This window comes from Schistocerca serialis, chromosome 3, assembly GCF_023864345.2.
Source record: "Schistocerca serialis cubense isolate TAMUIC-IGC-003099 chromosome 3, iqSchSeri2.2, whole genome shotgun sequence".
In the NCBI taxonomy this organism is placed as follows: domain Eukaryota; kingdom Metazoa; phylum Arthropoda; class Insecta; order Orthoptera; family Acrididae; genus Schistocerca; species Schistocerca serialis.
This window is the reverse complement of record NC_064640.1, coordinates 800,747,256-800,768,017: the sequence shown is the minus strand read 5'-3', so window position 1 is coordinate 800,768,017 and position 20,762 is coordinate 800,747,256. Positions and strand designations below refer to the sequence as shown.

General features: G+C 41.5%; 1 protein-coding gene across 1 annotated transcript in view; it reads right to left on the bottom strand.

The window, feature by feature from the left end:
* Nucleotides 1-331: 331 nt before the first annotated feature.
* The window catches only part of LOC126470644 (protein obstructor-E-like), a 48,903-nt gene continuing 28,472 nt past the window's right edge, over nucleotides 332-20,762 (bottom strand). The window contains exons 3-5 of the mRNA XM_050098626.1: nucleotides 20,243-20,446; nucleotides 11,560-11,773; nucleotides 332-956 (exon numbers count right to left, since the gene is read on the bottom strand). Of these exons, the coding sequence (XP_049954583.1) occupies nucleotides 902-956; nucleotides 11,560-11,773; nucleotides 20,243-20,446 (473 nt within the window). The 3' untranslated portion in view covers nucleotides 332-901. The remainder of the gene's footprint in view (nucleotides 957-11,559; nucleotides 11,774-20,242; nucleotides 20,447-20,762) is intronic.

The following is a 20,762-nucleotide window of genomic DNA, read 5'->3' as shown; positions in this document are numbered from 1 at the left end:
GAAATCTCTATGTATATGCAGAACGGCACATTCTGAATTCGTATCTACTCGGCACAAACACTTTCAAAACAGATCCAGCATGCAAACCTACAAACAGTACATGGCACATAAATAATAAACATCTGTAGCAAGCTAATAGTAAACGCATCTACAACTATCTCTCCCCACTTCATGTTATAGGACACAACGTCGCAAAGCGATGTCTAATTGTGCAGATCCTGGAAAGGAAACTTTCATTTATGGCCAGACTCATATTTTGAATAGTGAAGATGTAAGATAATACGGCTGGCAGGTAATAAAAGAAAAATTCATTAAATAAACAAGGCATGAATGGTAGTATATTGTTTATATTTTATTTAGGAAAATGTACATCTTGTTGCTTCAAACAGACAATTTCATAAAAATCTCGTACTTAATATAGAAGGCAATATCTCTATATTGATATATCTGTTACAATTCAGTTTAATAATTGATTCAGGCGCATCAGTCAAGAAATGTAGAACCTTATTAGTAATTCGCTCAAGATTGAACGGGCTTTCACGCCTTGGAAATGTCTCTCAGTTCTTTTACTTCTGTACAAATATGGTTGTGACTGGAATCATTGCACAAATAGAAATCGAAAGATTTCTTTCACAATATATTTCTTATTGCTGTTTAACTTGATGTATCTCAAGAGGCAGTCAGGTCACTTTCAGTAAACACTGACTGTTCTCCCGAGAGTGGGAACCTGGCTCTATTTCCTTCAGTTCTCACATTCACTCACTTTGCCCAGTCCGCTTCTGACTCGTCGTTTTTGCAATGCTGAATGTTGAAGTATGAAGGCTGGTGAATATCTCGAGACCCGATAGCCCATAGTAGAAACTATTTACAAGTGGGTTCCCACAGCAGATGTGCTGAAGATTTATGACTTCTTGGGCTTCGGCTTCACATCTGGACTGTCCTTGTACCAGTCCTCGCTGTAAAACAAGAACCATAGTCTTATTAATCAGGTTCAGTCTACACAGAATCATTCAAGCGTTATTTTCAAGGATATACAGAGGTTTACAGGAACAGCTTTTACAGATAATGGCAAATCGTAAACAAAACAGGTGAAATTATATGTGTGAACTTATGTCTGTTTTAAAATACTGATTATGGTGAACTAACTATCCAAGATTTCTACGTAGGACAATAGCTGCACTCCATAGAAGCACACTTGACACTGTATATATACGTCACACACAAAGTATCTGAAAGAAATGACGCTAGTGATCAGCAAAAATACAGTTTGCAGTGCTGTGAAGTCACAGTTTTTTTACAGCATCATTAGTCAACTACATGTTTTAAGGTCCTCCTTGCCAACAGAGGGCTTGAACCCAGTTCCGACCAGGCAGATCATGCTTAAACCACTTTTAAGTTTTTGTGATTCTTAACTGAAGCCTACGCTACGCTTCAAAGTGAGAAGTCTAACCTTGGGCTAAATGAAGCTGCTTAGAACTACAAAAAGTTCTTCAAAACCTCATGTTGTGCTCGAATCAGATAAAAAATACGTCAAAAAACAGTTGTGTCACACGATTTGTAACACTGCCATTAGTGTTTCTGAAAAATTTCCATTGAATTCATAAAGAAAATTTCTCATTAATCAGTTTCAACCACAGTACTATCATTAGTGTAAGTTCCCTATTTATTAGATAGTATAACATCACACCAAAGCTACTGCGTTAACAAACATATGATAGTAGAATTCGCATTATTCGTCGTTGTGGAGTACTCTTGGTACAGCGTAAAATTTGAAATAACTAAGAACAGTGGAACTGAAATAATGTCACAAACAACATTCTTAGTAATTCGCCTTTATCTAGCATAAACTGAACACAAAAGATGCAGACGTACAGGGTATAAAGTGACTTCTTCTTGTCATTTATAAAATTCACTTTCAATACGTGTTCCAACTTCAATTCTGTTTTATTACGCATTGCTGTTACTTCATCGCTTCGGAAGTCTCGATAGTGATCACCATAGAGTGAATAGCATTCTTTGTAAAGTCTTTTGTAGGTACCTTATAAGACAACGTGGATGTTAGTCCATTCTACTAAAAATTTCGGAGAAAAACATTTATTTATTTCTGAAGAACGTGCGAATGTCCTTTAAATAGGAACGGCAGTCCCTAGAGGGAAGACGACGTTCTTTTTGTGAGACACTTCGAGAAAATTTAGAGAACCGTCACTTGAATGGTTCTAGTACCACCGACGTAAAGACCACGAAGATAAGATACGTTGCGACTCGTACAGAGGCATATAGATAGTCGTTTTTCTCCGGCTCTGTTAACAAGAGGAACAGGAAAGTAAATGACTAGTAGTGATACAAGGCACCTCTCGTCATGCATCATACGGCGGTTTGCGGGGCGTTTAAAAAAGAAATCCATCACTATTGTATCATGGAAGTTGCATTTCAGCTATCTCTATTACTAATTATATAGAAAAGAGTTTCATTACGATATAGGAGACTGAGTATTTAATTTGGTAGCATCAGAACTATTTATCCTATAGAGCTGGTCCTGGCCGAAAGGTGAGATAGGCACAGAATTCAAAGTATAGAATTTGGTACTGAAACGATACAAGATAAATCGGCGTAATATTTGAAACAAAAAAAGGAAATCTTCCCTTACTTACGGGTGCTCACGGAACGATGAACATTATGTTAATTGTTTCCGGTCATTAAATGCTACCATCCTACTTAAACTCCCTTGGACGGCTTGTACGTAGCGCAGAGTTCACATTTGCTTTGCTCTTTTGTCGAAATTTCTGCTTCAAAGGCGTTCATTTCAAGTGCAAATTTTATTTGTGATACAAGAAAATTACAAGTTTCGCAAGGTGTTGGTCACACTAAAAAGGATTCACGCTACAAACGCAGGCTGCGGTTGCCGAGCGGTTCTAGGCGCTTCAGTCCGGAACCGCGCGACTGCTACGGTCGCAGGTTCGAATCCTGCCTCGGGCATGGATGTGTGTGGTGTCCTTAGGTTAGTTAGGTTTAACTAGTTCTAAGTTCTAGGGGACTGATGACCTAAGATGTTAAGTCCCATAGTTCTCAGAGCCATTTGAACCATTTGAACCACGCTACAAACAGTGAAGATAACATATTCATATTTGAGTGCATGCATTCACTTCAGAGGAAACAATGGAAAGTAAAATATTGGATTACTATTGTAGCTGAGCTTTTTTGTCATGCTTAACTGTAAAAAATATGGTAGGGTTTGTAAATAAAAGGAAGATAGTTTCAGAAGGGGGAAAAATTGTTGACTATAAATTTTGTAACCAAGAGAAAAATACACTCAGACACACAAACACAAACACACACACACACACACACACACACACACACACACACACACATATATATATATATATACACACGCTCGTACACACACAAGCGAAGCTGTAAGTGATCTCCTTTTACATCAGATTACATTCAGGCTCTGAAACAAATACGAGTACATGGTAATTAATCTGAGAGCAAAAGACTTTAGTTTTCTTGATTGTCAATTTTGATGGAACAGCATTATATTGCACTTCAACGCACACTACTTTGACAACAAACTTTTTATTGGAACACAATTTATCTTTTCAGTCATGAGTAAAGATATTTCTAGAGTACGCTAGTGTGAATATGATAAATGATCGAGAATTCTGTGCTGCCGTTAAGCGCTGACATCGACAAGATATTTTTCAAATTCCTTTGCAGGGGTCTAGGGGTTCTGTAGGGTGAGTCAGTAGGAAAGGTATATGTTTTGAGGGGTGACAGCGATTCAGCACAAAGACCGTCATATGAACATATGTCCTGTTCTTAACAGTTTCCGAGGAAACTAATAAAACCGATGGAGAACAGGACGAATGCAAATGAAACATTGTGATCTAATGTTTTGGTTAATTTTGTACAAAAAATGTTCAAAAAGTACACTGACAACTGCAATGAACTTTGCAGCTCTTGTAGACAATGCATGTATTGCTGATCTAAGCTCATTCGTACGGTCTTTACTTGCACACGCGCATGTGAAATACGAACCAGCCGTTTCTTCTTCATGTCCACTCTGTGCTTGTAGAGTTTGTTCTTAAGCCAATCCCACAATCAGTAATCTAATGGAGTAAGATCGAGTGACCTCGGTGGCCAAGAAATGACTCCACCGCGACCGGTCCAACGTCCAGGATACGTTTCAGTCAGATATTGTCTCATGGGCCGTACGGAATGTGAGCTTTGAAATTGTCAGTAAAGACAACACTGGTACTCTAATGACGCTTTGATTGTATTCGCATCTGAGTACTGGTGAAGAAGAAAATGCGACTGACGACCGTGATTTTCAAACAGCTGTGTGTCGGATAAGGCTACGAAAATGGCATGCGCTGATAAGCCAAAATATTATGACACTGCCCGTCGCGATGCTGGATACGGTCTGGTGACGTTGTGGTCACGTGATGCGCTATGAAAAGTATGTAAGTGTAGCAGAAATAGATTTGGATAGCCCTAGCGAAGATATGGGCTGCAAATGGGGAAAACATTGAGACAAGCGACTTTGACAAAGGGCAGATTGTTATTACGCAGAGCCTGTGAACGAGCATCTCTAAAACAGCGAAGGAAATTGACGGAGATCCAAAATGTGGAATAATTTGGGTGAAGGTCACGGTTAAAGCAGGCTCAGACATGGTAATTGGATGTCTCTATAGGCCCCCTGGCTCAGCAGCTGTTGTGGCTGAGCACCTGAAGGATAATTTGGAAAATATTTTGAGTAGATTTCCCCACCATGTTATAGTTCTGGGTGGAGCTTTTAATTTGCCGGATATAGACTGGGAGACTCAAACGTTCATAACGGGTGGCAGGGACAAAGAATCTAGTCAAATTTATTTAAGTGCTTTATCTGAAAACTACCTTGAGCAGTTAAATAGAGAACCGACTCGTGGCGATAACATATTAGACCTTCTGGTGACAAACAGACCCGAACTATTTGAAACAGTTAACGCAGAACAGGGAACCAGCGGTCATAAAGCGGTTACTGCATCGATGATTTCAGTCGTAAATAGAAATATAAAAAAAGGTGGGAAGATTTTTCTGTTTAGCAAAAGTGACAGAAAGCAGACTACAGAGTACCTGACGCCTCAACACAAAAGTTTTTTTCCCAAGTACAGATAGTGTTGAGGATCAGTGGCCAAAGTTCAGAACCATCGTACAATATGTGTTAGATGAGTATGTGCCAAGCAAGATCGTAAGAGATGGAAAAGAGCCACCGTGGTACAACAACCGAGTTAGAAAAATGCTGCGGAACCAAAGAGAACTTCACAGCAAACATAAACATAGCCAAAGCCTTGCAGACAAACAAAAATTACGCGAAGTGAAATGTAGTGTGAGGAGGGCTATGCGAGAGGCGTTCAATGAATTCGAAAGAAAAGTTCTATGTACTGACTTGGCAGAAAATCCTAAGAAATTTTGATCTTATGTCAAAGCGGTAGGGGGATCAAAACAAAATGTGCAGACACTCTGTGACCAAAATGGTACTGAAACAGAGGATGACAGACTAAAGGCCGAAATACTAAATGTCTTTTTCCAAAGCTGTTTCACAGAGGAAGACTGCACTGTAGTTCCTTCTCTAGATTGTCGCACAGATGACAAAATGGTAGATATCGAAATAGACGACAGAGGGATAGAGAAACAATTAAAATCCCTCAAAAGAGGAAAGGCCGCTGGACCTGATGGGATACCAGTTCGATTTTACACAGAGTGCGCGAAGGAACTTGCCCCCCTTCTTGCAGCGGTGTACCGTAGGTCTCTAGAAGAGCGTAGCGTTCCAAAGGATTGGAAAAGGGCACAGGTCATCCCCGTTTTCAAGAAGGGACGTCGAACAGATGTGCAGAACTATAGACCTACATCTCTAACGTCGATCAGTTGTAGAATTTTGGAACACGTATTATGTTCGAGTATAACGACTTTTCTCGAGACTAGAAATCTACTCTGTAGGAATCAGCATGGGTTTCGAAAAAGACGGTCATGTGAAACCCAGTCCGCGCTATTCGTCCACGAGACTCAGAGGGCCATAGACACGGGTTCCCAGGTAGATGCCGTGTTTCTTGACTTCCGCAAGGCGTTCGATACAGTTCCCCACAGTCGTTTAATGAACAAAGTAAGAGCATATGGACTATCAGACCAATTGTGTGATTGGATTGAAGAGTTCCTAGATAACAGAACGCAGCATGTCATTCTCAATGGAGAGAAGTCTTTCGAAGTAAGAGTGATTTCAGGTGTGCCGCATGGGAGTGTCGTAGGACCGTTGCTATTCACAATATACATAAATGACCTTGTGGATGACATCGGAAGTTCACTGAGGATTTTTGCGGATGATGATGTGGTACATCGAGAGGTTGTAACAATGGAAAATTGTGCTGAAATGCAGGAGGATCTGCAGCGAATTGACGCATGGTGCAGGGAATGGCAATTGAATCTCAATGTAGACAAGTGTAATGTGCTGCAAATACATAGAAAGATAGATCCCTTATCATGTAGCTACAAAATAGCAGGTCAGCAACTGGAAGCAGTTAATTCCATAAATTGTCTGGGAGTACGCATTAGGAGTGATTTAAAATGGAATGATCATACAAAGTTGATCGTTGGTAAAGCAGATGCCAGACTGAGATTCATTGGATGAATCCTAAGGAAATGCAATCCGAAAACAAAGGAAGTAGGTTACAGTACACTTGTTCGCCCACTGCTTGAATACTGCTCAGCAGTGTGGGATCCGTACCAGATAGGGTTGATAGAAGAGATAGAGAAGATCCAACGGAGAGCAGCACGCTTCGTTACAGGATCATTTAGTAATCGCGAAAGCGTTACGGAGATGATAGATAAACTGCAGTGGAAGGCTCTGCAGGAGAGACGCTCAGTAGCTCGGTACGGGCTTTTGTTGAAGTCTATCAATGGAAATGTGGGGGATTTTCGGATGAATCACGTTTTGCCACACTAGGTCGATTGTTGTGTCCCCAAACATCGTCATCGTGGTAAACGGCGGCTCGAAACGCGCAGCATGCCACGGACGCAGGCTGGTTGGAGCGATAAAAATCCATGGGAGACATTCTCCTGTACTTGTATGGGTACTGTGATAGTAACCGAAGACACGCTGACAGCTTGAACCACCTGCATGCCCTATGCTTGTTGTCTTACCCGACGACGATGTCATCTTTCAGTAGTATAATTTTCCGTGTCTCGGAGCCCGAACTGTGCTACAGTGATTTGAGGAGCATTATAGTGAACTCACGTTGGTATCTGGACGAGCAAATTCGTCTCATGTAGATCCTGTGGAATCTATCTGGGACGCTATCGGGCGCAATCACCGCGTACTCAAATCCGCGCCGGCCTGAGTGGCCGAGCGGTTCTAGGCGCTTCAGTCTGGAACCGCGCGACCGCTACGGTCGCAGGTTCGAATCGTGCCTCGGGCATGGATGTGTGTTATGTCCTTAGGTTAGTCAGGTTTAAGTAGTTCTAAGTTCTAGGGGACGGATGACCTCAGATGTTAAGTACCATAGTGCTCAGAGCCATTTGAACCCAAATCAGCGGTTCGTTATTTACGAGAACTACACGACCAGCACGCAGACGTCTAATGCCACACATCTCCGCAAACCTACCAACAAACTGTCGGATCCTTGATACACAGAATCAGGGATGTATTTCCTTCCAATGACGGACAAATCAGCTATTAAGCAGATGGTCATAATGTTTTGGCTCATCAGTGTATGTCCATTTGCAGTTCCTTTGTTCGGAATCACCAATATTGTCACCCCTCCAAGCATGTGACTTTCCTCCTGACCCACCCTGTAGAGAGGACTTTAGTGCACAATGTTTTGATAAAAAGCGCATGTCCGGAAATTTACTATTTGGACATAAATTGAGTTTCAAAATTGGATCACTGCCAAATCTTCCATTTCTCCGTACGCACTGCGAAGAGGGTGCAGTCATCAGTCCCTGAAGTATGTGCCGTCTCTTTATACTCACTACTTCAGCGTTCTGCTCAATTTTATTTAATCGTATGGCTAGCGCCCCACGTCGGGCAGGCCGTTCGCCGTGTGCCGGTCTTTCAAGTTGACGCCACCTCGGCGACCTGGCGTCAATGTGGATGATAGATACGACGATGATGGGGACAGCACAACACCCAGTCCCTGGGCGGACAAAATTCCCTGACCCAGCCGGAAATGGAACCCGGGCCAAGAGGATTGACAATCCGTCACGCTGACCATTCAGCTACCGGGGGCGGACTCTGCTCATTCATCAGACCGTCACTGAGCAGTAACAACGCCAGAAACAGTACAGCATGGTGCAATACACGTTTGAAGAGTACGGTGAGATGTTGCTAATTTACGGTGAAGCTGGATGTAATGGTAGAGCTGCGCAACGCATGTATCGAGAATGTTTTCCGAATCGTCTCGGTCTGCCACATTTTCTTCCGCTTACAACAAAGGCTGCGAGAAACTGGTACGTTCGCAGCTAGGAGGCTCGACTGAGGTGCTCCACGATTGCGCCCCACTCTCAACTTTGACGAGGACGTCATTCGTCACGTAGAAAACAACCTGACGACGAATACTAGAAACAATGCCCATGCCATGGACGTCAGAGCACATTGTCTCCAGGGTGTGCGTACCGTGAAGCGGGAAATCTGAAAGTGATCCGATCTTCAAACTTCTTTTACATCCGAGTGGTATATTTCCGAACATGGGTTCATAATGAAAAATTTTTCTACTAAGTCCATTCTACGACCCGTAGAAGCCTGTCATATGAATTTAATTTCAAGGGTGCTCATACTTCAACTATAAGTTGATATACCATCACAGAACGTAGTGCCTTTCCTGTAGTGCACAACAAAGTGATGGAATATCATTTTTGTTCTCTACTATAGCATAAAACGGTCCATGACGCGAAACTTAGGACATCTGTTAATAAAACATTTGTTTGTTAAACGAAAATAGAACTTTGGAATATTTTAATGTGATCAAAATAGTTACTGAGATCAGAAAAAGAATAAGGGAGACAACTCGAGTTTAACACAAACTACGCGTAGTCTGCTGGTACGAAAATAATTACAGTGTTATTTCTTAACCACTGTGCCTGCAGAGGCACAGGGACAATGTTTCTTTTACTATCAGAATTCGAAAAATTACCATGGATTAGAAGTATACGAAATGACCTAACGATAATAAGTTGCCATGAAAGGTGTAGTAACAATAAAAACGTTTGTAGTTCTTTCAGTCAACGACTTGTGCATGGTAGAAAACAAAGTCTCACATGAACATGTCTACGTGAAGTGAATTACGGAAGTATGGACAGGAGGTATTGCTGTGTAATTTAACATTACTCGATATGAAGTGTCAAAATTATAGCAGAGATATCTCCCCGAAGGCATTACTTCTTATCACTAATTGCACAGTTGAAAACAAATTCAGATTAAGAATCATCACGTCCCAGCCAACAATATTTAAAGACGCAATGAATCAAGATTTACGTTGGTAAGGGTTCCCTCAAGCAATGTGCTCTAGGGATCATCAAAAGACTGCAGTGTGTGGTTTGCGGATGGTTTGAATGCTCTACTGTAACTGAACCAAGTATTCAGTGCAGTTTTCTGCTAGATGATCATCTACTCGCCTTTATACACCTCGTGCCCTCAGTTAACGTGACATGCTCCAGAATGACAAGGCGTCTTTTCGTTAGGTTGTAGCCCGCATCTCGTGGTCGTGCGGTAGCGTTCTCGCTTCCCACGCCCGGGTTCCCGGGTTCGATTCCCGGCGGGGTCAGGGGTTTTCTCTGCCTCGTGATGGCTGGGTGTTGCGTGCTGTCCTTAGGTTAGTTAGGTTTAAGTAGTTCTAAGATCTAGGGGACTGATGACCATAGATGTTAAGTCCCATAGTGCTCAGAGCCGCCAGCCTCGTTAGGTTGTAGTAGTGGAAACCCCTGTACGACCATTTTAATTTCGATTTTCTGCGTTTTCTTTACATCACTTAAATTCGGTCTCGATCCATTTCCCTCCCCATCCTACTACAATCGGAAAATATGCTCCGTCTCTAACGACCTTGATATAAAAGAGCTGTTAAATTCCAATGCACTTTCCTCTTCTCCTTACCCAGCACATGAAAAATGTTCAGAGCCTTATCAACAATTTCAGTGAGTGATTTGGTCACCTAAAACCATCTAAGTTTGATTTAATTTGATTTCATTTTAACAGGGAAGCTAAAACAGCTTAGGTCTAACCCACCACTGCCTGCACCGAAACGAAGTTTATCGTGCAGTATGTCTCCCTGTATATCTAGTAAAGCCAACCAATGCCCTTAAATAGTGCAAGGAGTCCCTCTACCAGTTTTTTGTTAGACACAATTTCTTCAGGTCTAGTTGTCCCGAAGAGTCTGTATCTTTTACTCTCCAATGCCATGCATTAGAAGATTACGTGTGATGCAGTTTCTTCACCCTCATCACAGAGCCTACATTTAGGTTCCTAATCCGTGTTTTTTGAAGTTCCCACGGCCGGTCATCAGTCTAGTTCTGAGTTTGATCTCTTTCCTGTTCGATCCCAGGATTACAGAGCTTCTTTTAAAACATGGTTTGGGCATCATTACCTTACCATGTTTTTGTTTATGGACCTTGGTCCAATATCCTGCGTGCTGTTTCCTAAGCCAGTTCCGTAGTTCTAATTTGATCATAGTCTTGGTGATTGTCAGTACAGGTTCCGGTCCAATAAATGGAGTTGTTACCCCCATCCTTGCCAATATGTCGTGTTCATTGCCACAAGTCCCTGAGTGGCCAGGGAGCCACACTAGGTTTACCCTATTGCTTCCCCTAGCTCCACCAGAGCCCTGTGGCATTCTGCAACAATCTTAGATCTTGTTGCAGGAGCTGCCAATGATTTCAGGGCTGCCTGGCTGTCTGAATAGATGAAGATACTATTGTCCTTGTATCACCTACCCATATTCTCCTCCACACATGCCCTGATTGCAGTAATTTCAGCTTGGAATACAGAGGCCAGTTTTCCTAGAGAGATGATGCCCTCCAGTCTCGGCTGAACCTCGTACACCCCTGCCCCAAGGCCTTCGTCTATTTTCGACCCATCAGTGAGCCAAACAATGTCTCCCGTACGGTGTCGAACTGTTTTTTCCCACTGCTCTCTGCTTCCAATTATTATATTTTAAGGCTTGTTGAAGCAGTTGGGAGTTATTATATAGTTGGTAGGCATTTCCGCAGCCATTCCTATATTTACCTCACTCACTATGTTAGTGTGTGATTCTGGATATCCGAATGAGACCCCTAGTCGTTTCTTTTGGACGCAAGAAAGTATTTAACTTCTCCTCTAAATCACACACTTCACTAAGCAAGGAGCTGTAGGAGGTTATCAGAGTCTATCTTTACATCTGCCAGAGACTTCCTTCGAGCATTGAATTCCGGGTCACATTGAGCTACAGTACTTCTAGCGGATAGACGACTTCCTGCGAGATATTAGGTAGAAACGACGTGACTTTCAGCACTTGGGAGAAAGCCACTGCAGGAAGCAGATTTGTAGCTACTGACCATCCAGGCACGTTGTCGGGCTGGTCGCATTTCTGGTCCTCGTCATTGTAGACCTCTCCGACAGAGCAGCCCAGCTCTCGCGGGTCGACGCCGTTGAGGCAGACGTAGAACTTCTGGCAGTCCGTGGGATGCGCGTACTTGGGGTGGGCCACCGCCTGCCCGTTGCCGTCAGCCTGCGCCTCCTTGGGGCACGTGAAGCCGTCCTTCAGCTTCTCTGTAACAAAACGTGCGCATTAACGCACTGCTGGACTTTCATCAATATACACTAAACCGTCACCACTGTGATGTGAAAATACTTCTAGTGTAAAACACTAGCGCAGTTAAACAACGTATGGAACAGTTTAAAAGAGAATGCTTGAGTGAGAATCAATTGCAATAGGAGTGAAGTAATGTGCGGGGTGTCCATAAATTATCTTCGCAAAATTAGACATTTATAATTTTAGAACTATACTAGATAACAACAACTGGCTTTCAACGTGTGACAAGATAATTCACAAAGCTTTTTTTAATTTTCCAGATCTTCAGAACTGACGAAAAATGTGGACATCACAGGAAATCTCATTATGTCATCGGGCTCATAGAGACGAAATCCGATACACAAGTGTAACAAATATTTCGTGAACGGTATGGAAGGGGATAGCACCGTCCCATCGAACTATTCGGGCTTGGCATACGTAATTCATGAAAACATTAAGTGTTCTATATAAACAGGGGCAGGTCGTCCGTCTGTTTCAGACGCCAACGTGAACGAAATGAAGGTACATCTGCTTCAGGCATTAAAGCCGAGGGACAAACCTCAACTTGAATTGTTTACCGTGGGTAAGGTAGCCAAGACAGACCCAAACGATGACTTTTGGAAAAGATATTTCCGATGACTCAACTTCTCATATATTCGTCAAAATGGACGGTTATAATGTTCGCATCAGTTCAGAATATCTTCATATTACACATGAAATGTCGGTGTGTGGACTTATGCAGAACTGTATCATTGGTCCATTATTTTTCAGCTAGTCTACCGACAACATCGATGTTTATCTGCACATATTACGTGAGTCTGTGTACCACAACTGGAAAACATTAACCGGCAGTCTTATTCCAGCGGGATGGGGACAACCTCATTGGTCCACAATGTTTGCCAGTTTCTGGATGAAAATTGTCCGAATAGGTGGATCGGAAATGATGGTCCATTTCGGTGGTCACCGCGATCACCTGATCTCACACAGCTAAACTTTATCGTGTGGGATTTCGTAGAGGATCAGGTGCACCGAACCAAAGCTACAGACCTACATGAATTGAAGACACACATTCGCAATTTATATGAACATGCCACCGTGTTCCTACAGTGTACATAAATATCGACTGGACATTGTCCGGGCCACTATGTGTGCACGAAGTTGTAAGGTGTCAGGCAAATCCAACACCTTCCATGAAAACCCTGACATGATAGCAAATCCGGCAATATGTCACATCGCTCCGAATAAATCCTGACATTAAATTAACCAAAGTAATAGGATCAACGAGAGAGTAAATGGAATACGACAGACTAACACAAGAACGCCTAAATGCATGTCATACCTTCCAACTGTGAAACAGACGCAGTTCCGAGGAGAGAAACGAGAACGGAAGCCGATAGCAGAGCTGTGTAAGCCATAAGGCACTACAATAAGAGCGGGACAATGGGACACCCACATCGCCGGCCGATCGCCGGGAGGTCCATCCCCCAGCCCATGTTAAAAGATAGAGCCCTCCAGAAGAACAGTATAGATCTTACGATAACACTAAAAGGGCCACACTAGCTGCAAGTTTTAGCATGAGAGTATACGCGTCTCTGTTACGTATCAAACATTAAAAACATTGCCCCACCACGAAAAATATAACGTTTCTCATTGGATAGACAGAATTTTTGTAGGCGGAGCTTAAGGTTAACATTGAGACACTGATTGGTCAGTTGAAAACACAGCCAGATACCTTTTTCTTAAACCAACTTTGGTAAACAGTAGTAAGGATAAGTTCGATAGAGTTGCTACCGAGACGGCGAGGTGTGGAGCTGCGCCGCCCGCCGCCCATGACGCTGCCTAACCACCTACAAGGTAATAAATGCACGCGATGTCTCATAAGAGTGCATAAGGCTTCACTCAGAACTGCAGAAGTCTCATCTGTTACATCCCCTTTTTACGTAATACTAGTGTCGATCGTCAATTAAACTTCATGGTATTCACATTTGCTACTTGATGTTAAAATCTGAAACGCAATGATTTTTCTGTTATATAATGATTGAGAAGCCACATCAGCCACTGTAATTTACGACAAGTTAAATAAGTAATTAAAGATAATTGAGGGTCACTGTGGACCATTTTTGATAGTTTTCTCTTTTGTGAAACTTAATTTAAACCTATATTATACATATGATATGGCATAGGTCATCCTTCGATCCATTATAGAACTTCGAAACCCATTCAGGGAATATTCGTTCACATTTTTGCTGAACGCAGTTTGTTTTTATCATCCTGTATTAAAATATTTCCTTTTATCAATAGTACAATTTATAAACAATGTTTAGTGAGTAGAATAAAAATTCCAATGGTAAAAACTGCTTTTTCGACGTTATTTTACCAGCTAACTAAAAATAGGAAAGTCTTGAACCTGTTCCACTAAATTTAGTTAGTATTAAGATTCTTTTACAGATAGTGCAGTGGAGCTGACGCTGAAATCATTAAGTATTTGATTATATCATCGCTAGTCTCACTGAACTCTTCTGAACTCTACATATCATGTGTGGTCTCCTTTCCAGCAACAGATCCCAGGTTCAAACTAATCAATTCCCTAAAAAACACGCTCAGAGCGTCGTTGCGCGGAATTGGTAGGGAGACACGACTTAGAACAAACAGACACCACGCAGAATGTTAGAAAGTGACCCATTTGGATGGGGAAAAGAAAATTTGAGTGCCAGCTTGTCACATACAGAAAACCACTCGTTATACTTAGCACAATTTTAAAGTTATTGAAGTTTATAGTTGTAAATATAATTTATGGACACACTAAAATCTAACGAAAAGAAAAGAAAATACACATTAACAACGAAATCATAAACCCAGTTTGGAAGTTTTCGTATTTTGTTGAGTTGAACTTTTACGCAGAAGAGTAAAAATGTTCTCGCGGGGTTTTGGTAACGTACAGTCAGAGTGTTCTACAAGTGTCTATACATGGCCGTGACATACAGACTTTTAATGCAAAAATATTCAAATGTCGATGGTAACTGAACGAGAAATGGAAAAAATGCATACTGACAGTAGAAAAGAGAGCAAAAAAATATTGGACCAGTGAACGCTCTGGCATGGAATACTTAAATATGACTGTAATGATAATGAGATGAAAATAGGTGGCTGTGCGAGTAGACGTCAGATGATAAAGGGAGCTCTTTGGTCGACTCCAGGAAATAAGAAAATACTGAGACAATCTTATGGAGGGCGGGGAGGTGAGATTAAAACACACATTGGAGCAACGTAAATGCATATCACTGAAGGTTCTAATGAAAAAGGTCGAGAGTAGGTTTATGCAGCAAAAGATGCCTATTGGCTTATAATGACAGTAGGGCAAGGAGAAATGTTTTCGCTCTGACACAGACACAGAATTGATTTCGATGAACATTTTTAATTTTTTTAAACTTATACATTTTTACAATAACATAAATCAAGTGGTATCTTGATTTGGAGAAGAAAATTATTTTTACTTTTTACTCTTCTGCTCTGTGCGTTTCTTTCAAATGGGTAAACTGGAATATCGTTCCACCATAAAATTCTATGTTTTGTAGGTCTGTCGCCAACAGAACTTATTCAAAGTCACTGAAGGATTATAAGGTGTCTGATACTTTATTATCAACAGTTAATAAGTTGAAAGGTAGTTGTAAGTTCAAACACGTTTCATTATAATAGAAATTTATGGTATTGGCGTTTGCCGGCTTTGAGCAGACGCTAAACACGATAGAGTTTCGTACTATTATGGACCAATTTATGCTCATTTCTGTCCCTTTGTTTGTTAATCCCCCTTCTTAGAGTTTCTTTCGCGAAGTTTCTTTCTGTTTGAGAAACTGGAAAATCCCCGACTTACCGGATGGACGGGTCAAGTTGTGCTAGACTTGTGAATGGGTGTGTTTATTTTGGTGAGTGACATGACGTGAAGTGATGTAGGCTTTCACCAGTTTTCAGTCAGCTGATGATGTCGTTGGCGGAAATACTCTCCTCTGGGAATAGTAACTGAAATGGGGGTGTGGATAGGGCCTCCCGTCGAGTAGACCTGTCGCCTGGTGCAAGTCTTTTTAGTTGACGTCATTTCGGCGACTTGCATGTCGATTAAGATGAAATGATGATGACAACACAACACCTCGTCCCTGAACGGCGAAAATCTCCGACCCGGCCGGGAACCGAACTCGGGCATCTCGCTTGGCATCCTGCCGCGCTGACCATTCAGCTGTGGAAGCGAAGTTTTGTGAGTAGTTAGACGAGCAGACGCAGCCATCGTCAAGTGGGGCCGACACCATGCAATAGGAACTTCAGGTTTCCATCCAGTTTCAGCTATGTAATCCGAAAACTAAACATAGATACGAGAGGTTCCATTTTTATTGCCGCGATATAGCTCTCCGATTACCTAGTGGAGCTTATAATTTTTGTAGGAAAAAGTCGTTGCATACGTGGGGGGATGACTCGATGACCCACTTCAGTTCGTTGACAAATATTTTGACCGATACGTGAGACGGTTAAGTGCAACTCCATGTTCATGGAATGAACGTTGTAAGTTGTTTGTGTTCCTATTATATACGAGAGATTTGCTCAAATTCAAATTTAATGTTATTCAAATCGACAGAAAAGGATTATTTCAAATCGCCTGGAGCGAAAAAGGTCAGTCAGGTTAATATCATTCTACATTCATCATTTATAGTGCGTCTGTTACGCATATGACTATCATTACATGTCTTACAAGTTTTAATGAAGGGAGATAAAATGAAAAATTACATTTGAATAAGATCAGAGCCTGAATTTACTGTGAAATTTGGTGTGAGTGTTCTGGGATCACATTGGCAATTATATTCAAGTAACACCCAATAAGTCAGAGAATTTTTACAGTTTGTGATACTGCAAGGACTGTGTTTCATGGGATATTGTGATTAATAATTCTTTTCTTATGACATCAACAAAAGCAAAACAAGGATAATGGAATGTAGTCTAATTAAGTCGGGTGATGCTGAGGGAATTAGATTAGGAAATGAGGCACTTAAAGTAGTAAAGGAGTTTTGCTATTTGGGGAGCAAAATAACTGATGATGGTCGAAGTAGAGAGGATATAAAATGTAGGCTGGCAATGGCAAGGAAAGCGTTTCTGAAGAAGAGAAATTTGTTAACATCCAGTATTGATTTAAGTGTCAGGAAGTCATTTCTGAAAGTATTCGTATGGAGTGTAGCCATGTATGGAAGTGAAACATGGACGATAAATAGTTTGGACAAGAAGAGAATAGAAGCTTTCGAAATGTGGTGCTACAGAAGAATGCTGAAGATTAGATGGGTAGATCACATAACTAATGAGGAAGTATTGAATAGGATTGGGGAGAAGAGAAGTTTGTGGCACAACTTGACCAGAAGAAGGGATCGGTTGGTAGGACATGTTCTGAGGCATCAAGGGATCACCGATTTAGTATTGGAGGGCAGCGTGGAGGGTAAAAATCGTAGAGGGAGACCAAGAGATGAATACACCAAGCAGATTCAGAAGGATGTAGGTTGCAGTAGGTACTGGGAGATGAAAAAGCTTGCACAGGATAGAGTAGCATGGAGAGCTGCATCAAACCAGTCTCAGGACTGAAGACCACAGCAACACAACATGCGCTTGTATCATATCTGCTATCATTTGACAAGAGTAAAATAACAATATGTGCTCTGCCTGTCAAAACTGTGGAAATAGCACTTTGTACTATACTCTTTTGTCTCACACTGCCCTTGCACTTTCGATTTAGGTACATAAAACCTGGTGAAGTTTTGAAGTAAGGCATGCCCCACGTGTGCAGTGAGATTTTCCGACTAAGATTAAAAATTCCACTAGCTAATCGGAAAACTAAGTAATGGAATGAGAAGTAAATCTGCCGTAAACAGCAGATATATCTATACCCCACTAATTACATAGCTAAAACTAGATGGAAAAGCTTACTAAATTTCCTGCTGCATGCTGCCGATCGCACTCGACGATGGCTCCATCAATCCGCCTAATTGCTCCCAAAAGGGCCTTTCCACCAAGGACACAGAGAGTGGTAAAACTAGAGGAAGTGCGCATGACATCACATCATGTGACACATCAAAACAATAATCTGAATTCACAAAATTGACTTGGGCTGTCCCGTCCTTTTTGTAAGTCTGAGGTGTTCCAGATTTCCAAAGAGAATGCTTACTTGTCGAAAGAAACTGTAATAGTAACAGAAGGATGTGGAGCGAAAATGAAAGAGACTGAATACGCATGCCGTGTTCTATGCACACATCGCTCATTGCTACGTTTGTCTTCTGCTCCAAGTAGACAGACAATGTTCTATATTTCTGTTATGATAAGAAATTGTGGAATTAACAACCACTTTTCAAACTGTGGTGCTGGATTCAAACACGAAAGTGAGGCTGCAGAAGATGATCCATGGGAAGGACATCAGGAAACTACCACAAATGATGTAAACACAGAAAAGTACACAATTTGAGGTATTTGATGGTCGAAATTGTATGATACGCTATATTTTACAGGAAGAGTCAATTATAAAAAATGGTTATTGAAGATGAGAACCGCATTTCAGGACTCTTCACAATGATCTAGACACTGTCAAGTGACTGTAAAAAATGTTTTCATTGGGATAATGTATTATGTAATTATATGTGTGGAAACAGCAAGTCAAGAAGGTTTTATTCCAGTGATCTCCAGTAATATGGCTCCAAAACTAACGGAGCAGACATTTTGCGTGATTCAAGCAGCAATTGTAAGAGGACATCGGTTTCATTTTTCTGCAGGATGACACTCCACTGCACTTCCACAAGGATGATCGTGAGTTCTTGGATACTGAGCTACGACGATGGAATGGACGTCCGTCGGCTGGCAATCTCTAGTTGCTGGCGTGGTCCTGTGATTTTTACTTCTAGGATTACATTAAAGACACTGTTTTCACAGCTCCCCTTCCCAACAACATCGCTGTCTTATAAAGACGTCTCAGGGCAGCTGTGACTAACATCGATGCGCACGCTTTAGAGCTTGTAGGGCTAAACAGATCATTAGATTAGATTAGAATAGATTAGATTTAATTTTAGTTCGACAGACGGAAAAATGAGGTGATTTCCGTGGATGCTGCGCATGTCAGAAAGTATAACATAAATAACGTAGAACTCACGTCTCTTATCATTTGTCAGCACATTGTCGAGATAGGTGAATATGTTACAGTAAACTGGAACTTCTAATATGTACAGAATTAATACACTGTCAGAATGAAACATAGTTATACACTTTAATAAATTTATCATACACGAAGTACCTCAACTTGACTGTCGTGACCAAGTGCTGTTAAAATTGAAATCTAACAGATATTTTTACTTAAGCTGGTCTAACAGTCCCTATTAAGATACCACCACCACCACCACCACCATCAACATCCGACGGCACAACATTGCAAATCTCCTATTGTACTTTTAATCTTTAAACTAAGGTGGCCAGACCTCAATTCATGCTTTGTCCTCAATTCCTTTATTTTTCCCCTCAGTTTCTTAAATATCCCAAAATAATTGAAATAGGAAGTACGTGCTGAATACTTGAAAATCTAGAACTCAATATAGCAGTACTATCAAATTTGGCGTCAATTATTTATTTTATTTAATTGCAAGAATACGGACTAATAAAGGCGTGGAACTATTTCCTGGAGAGAATGAATTTTTCCTTGAATTTACAAATTAAACTATATTGATGGAACATATGCCGAAGCATCAAACTACGTTTTCTGGTGGTGTTTCTTCGTTTCTGTTTTAGTTGAAATACTTTTCGAATGAGGAATAAATCTCATCTTTTTCAGTATCCACTTTCACCAAAGTAAGTAAATACTTACTAAGTAACTGTTTCGTACATATTTGTAACCAATTTGGTGTTTTAATTTTTCCTCTTTTACATCTTTTTCTCATTTGCTCAGATTTTTCGCTTTTCAATTCGAAATTAATTTTTCTTCCCTTTGCGACCCCTAAAATGTTGCCACCCTACATCTACATCTACGCTATACTCCGCAAGCTACCTAATGGTGGGTGGCGGAGGGTACATTTGTACGATTAACTGAGCCCTCCAACTCTGTTCCACTCGTAACTAGCGCGTGGGAAGAATGATTGTCGGTAAGCATCTGTATTGGCTGCAATTTCTCTATTTTTCTCCTCGTGGTCATTACGCGAGACGTGTGTGGGAGAAAGTAATATGTTGTCCGACTCTTCACGGAAAGCGTTCTCCCGAAATTTCAGTAGTAAATCTCTCCGTGTTGCACAGCGCCATAGGCGGCTCCTTAGTCTTGCCTAATGGTAGAAACGGCCCTGTACTTGGATGATTTGTTGGACATTACCACAGCCGACTTGGTTCTCCTCCCTTCTCTGTGAAGCATGCCGTGTGCCTTGGGAAATAAGAGTTGTTTCAGCAGGACTCACTCTCAGAAGCGCCACAGCCCGTTCTGCCGGCGGTGTCAGGCCACACGCAGATGCCCTGGTATTCGTCGAAGTGCAGGCCCGGTGTGCACGCGATCTCTGTGTACTCGCCCTCGATGCAGTTGTAGAACACGTTGCAGATGGACGGGTCCGGGTGCGCGAAGAAGCCGTTCCTCCTCGGGCAGTTTGCGTTCGACTTGGGCGGTTCTGGAACGTAATACGGCTTACATTAGTCTCAGTTACATCACATTAAATTTTCTTATCTTACCTTGCGCTAGATACTTGGGACGTAAAAATGAAAAGAATAGCCACGTCTTGCAGCAGCGAGTTTAAAACCCCTGAAGGGTTTGATAAACAGCAGGATAACGTGCACAAAAGACTCCCTTCCAGACAGGTGCTAGAAATGTAACTGATTTCCATTTCACAAGTACATTGCAGAGCGTAATGCAGCATAAATTACCAATTCTGAATCATATTACATCTGTGTTTAACTAATGACCAGTCCTAACTTCGCATGTATAGC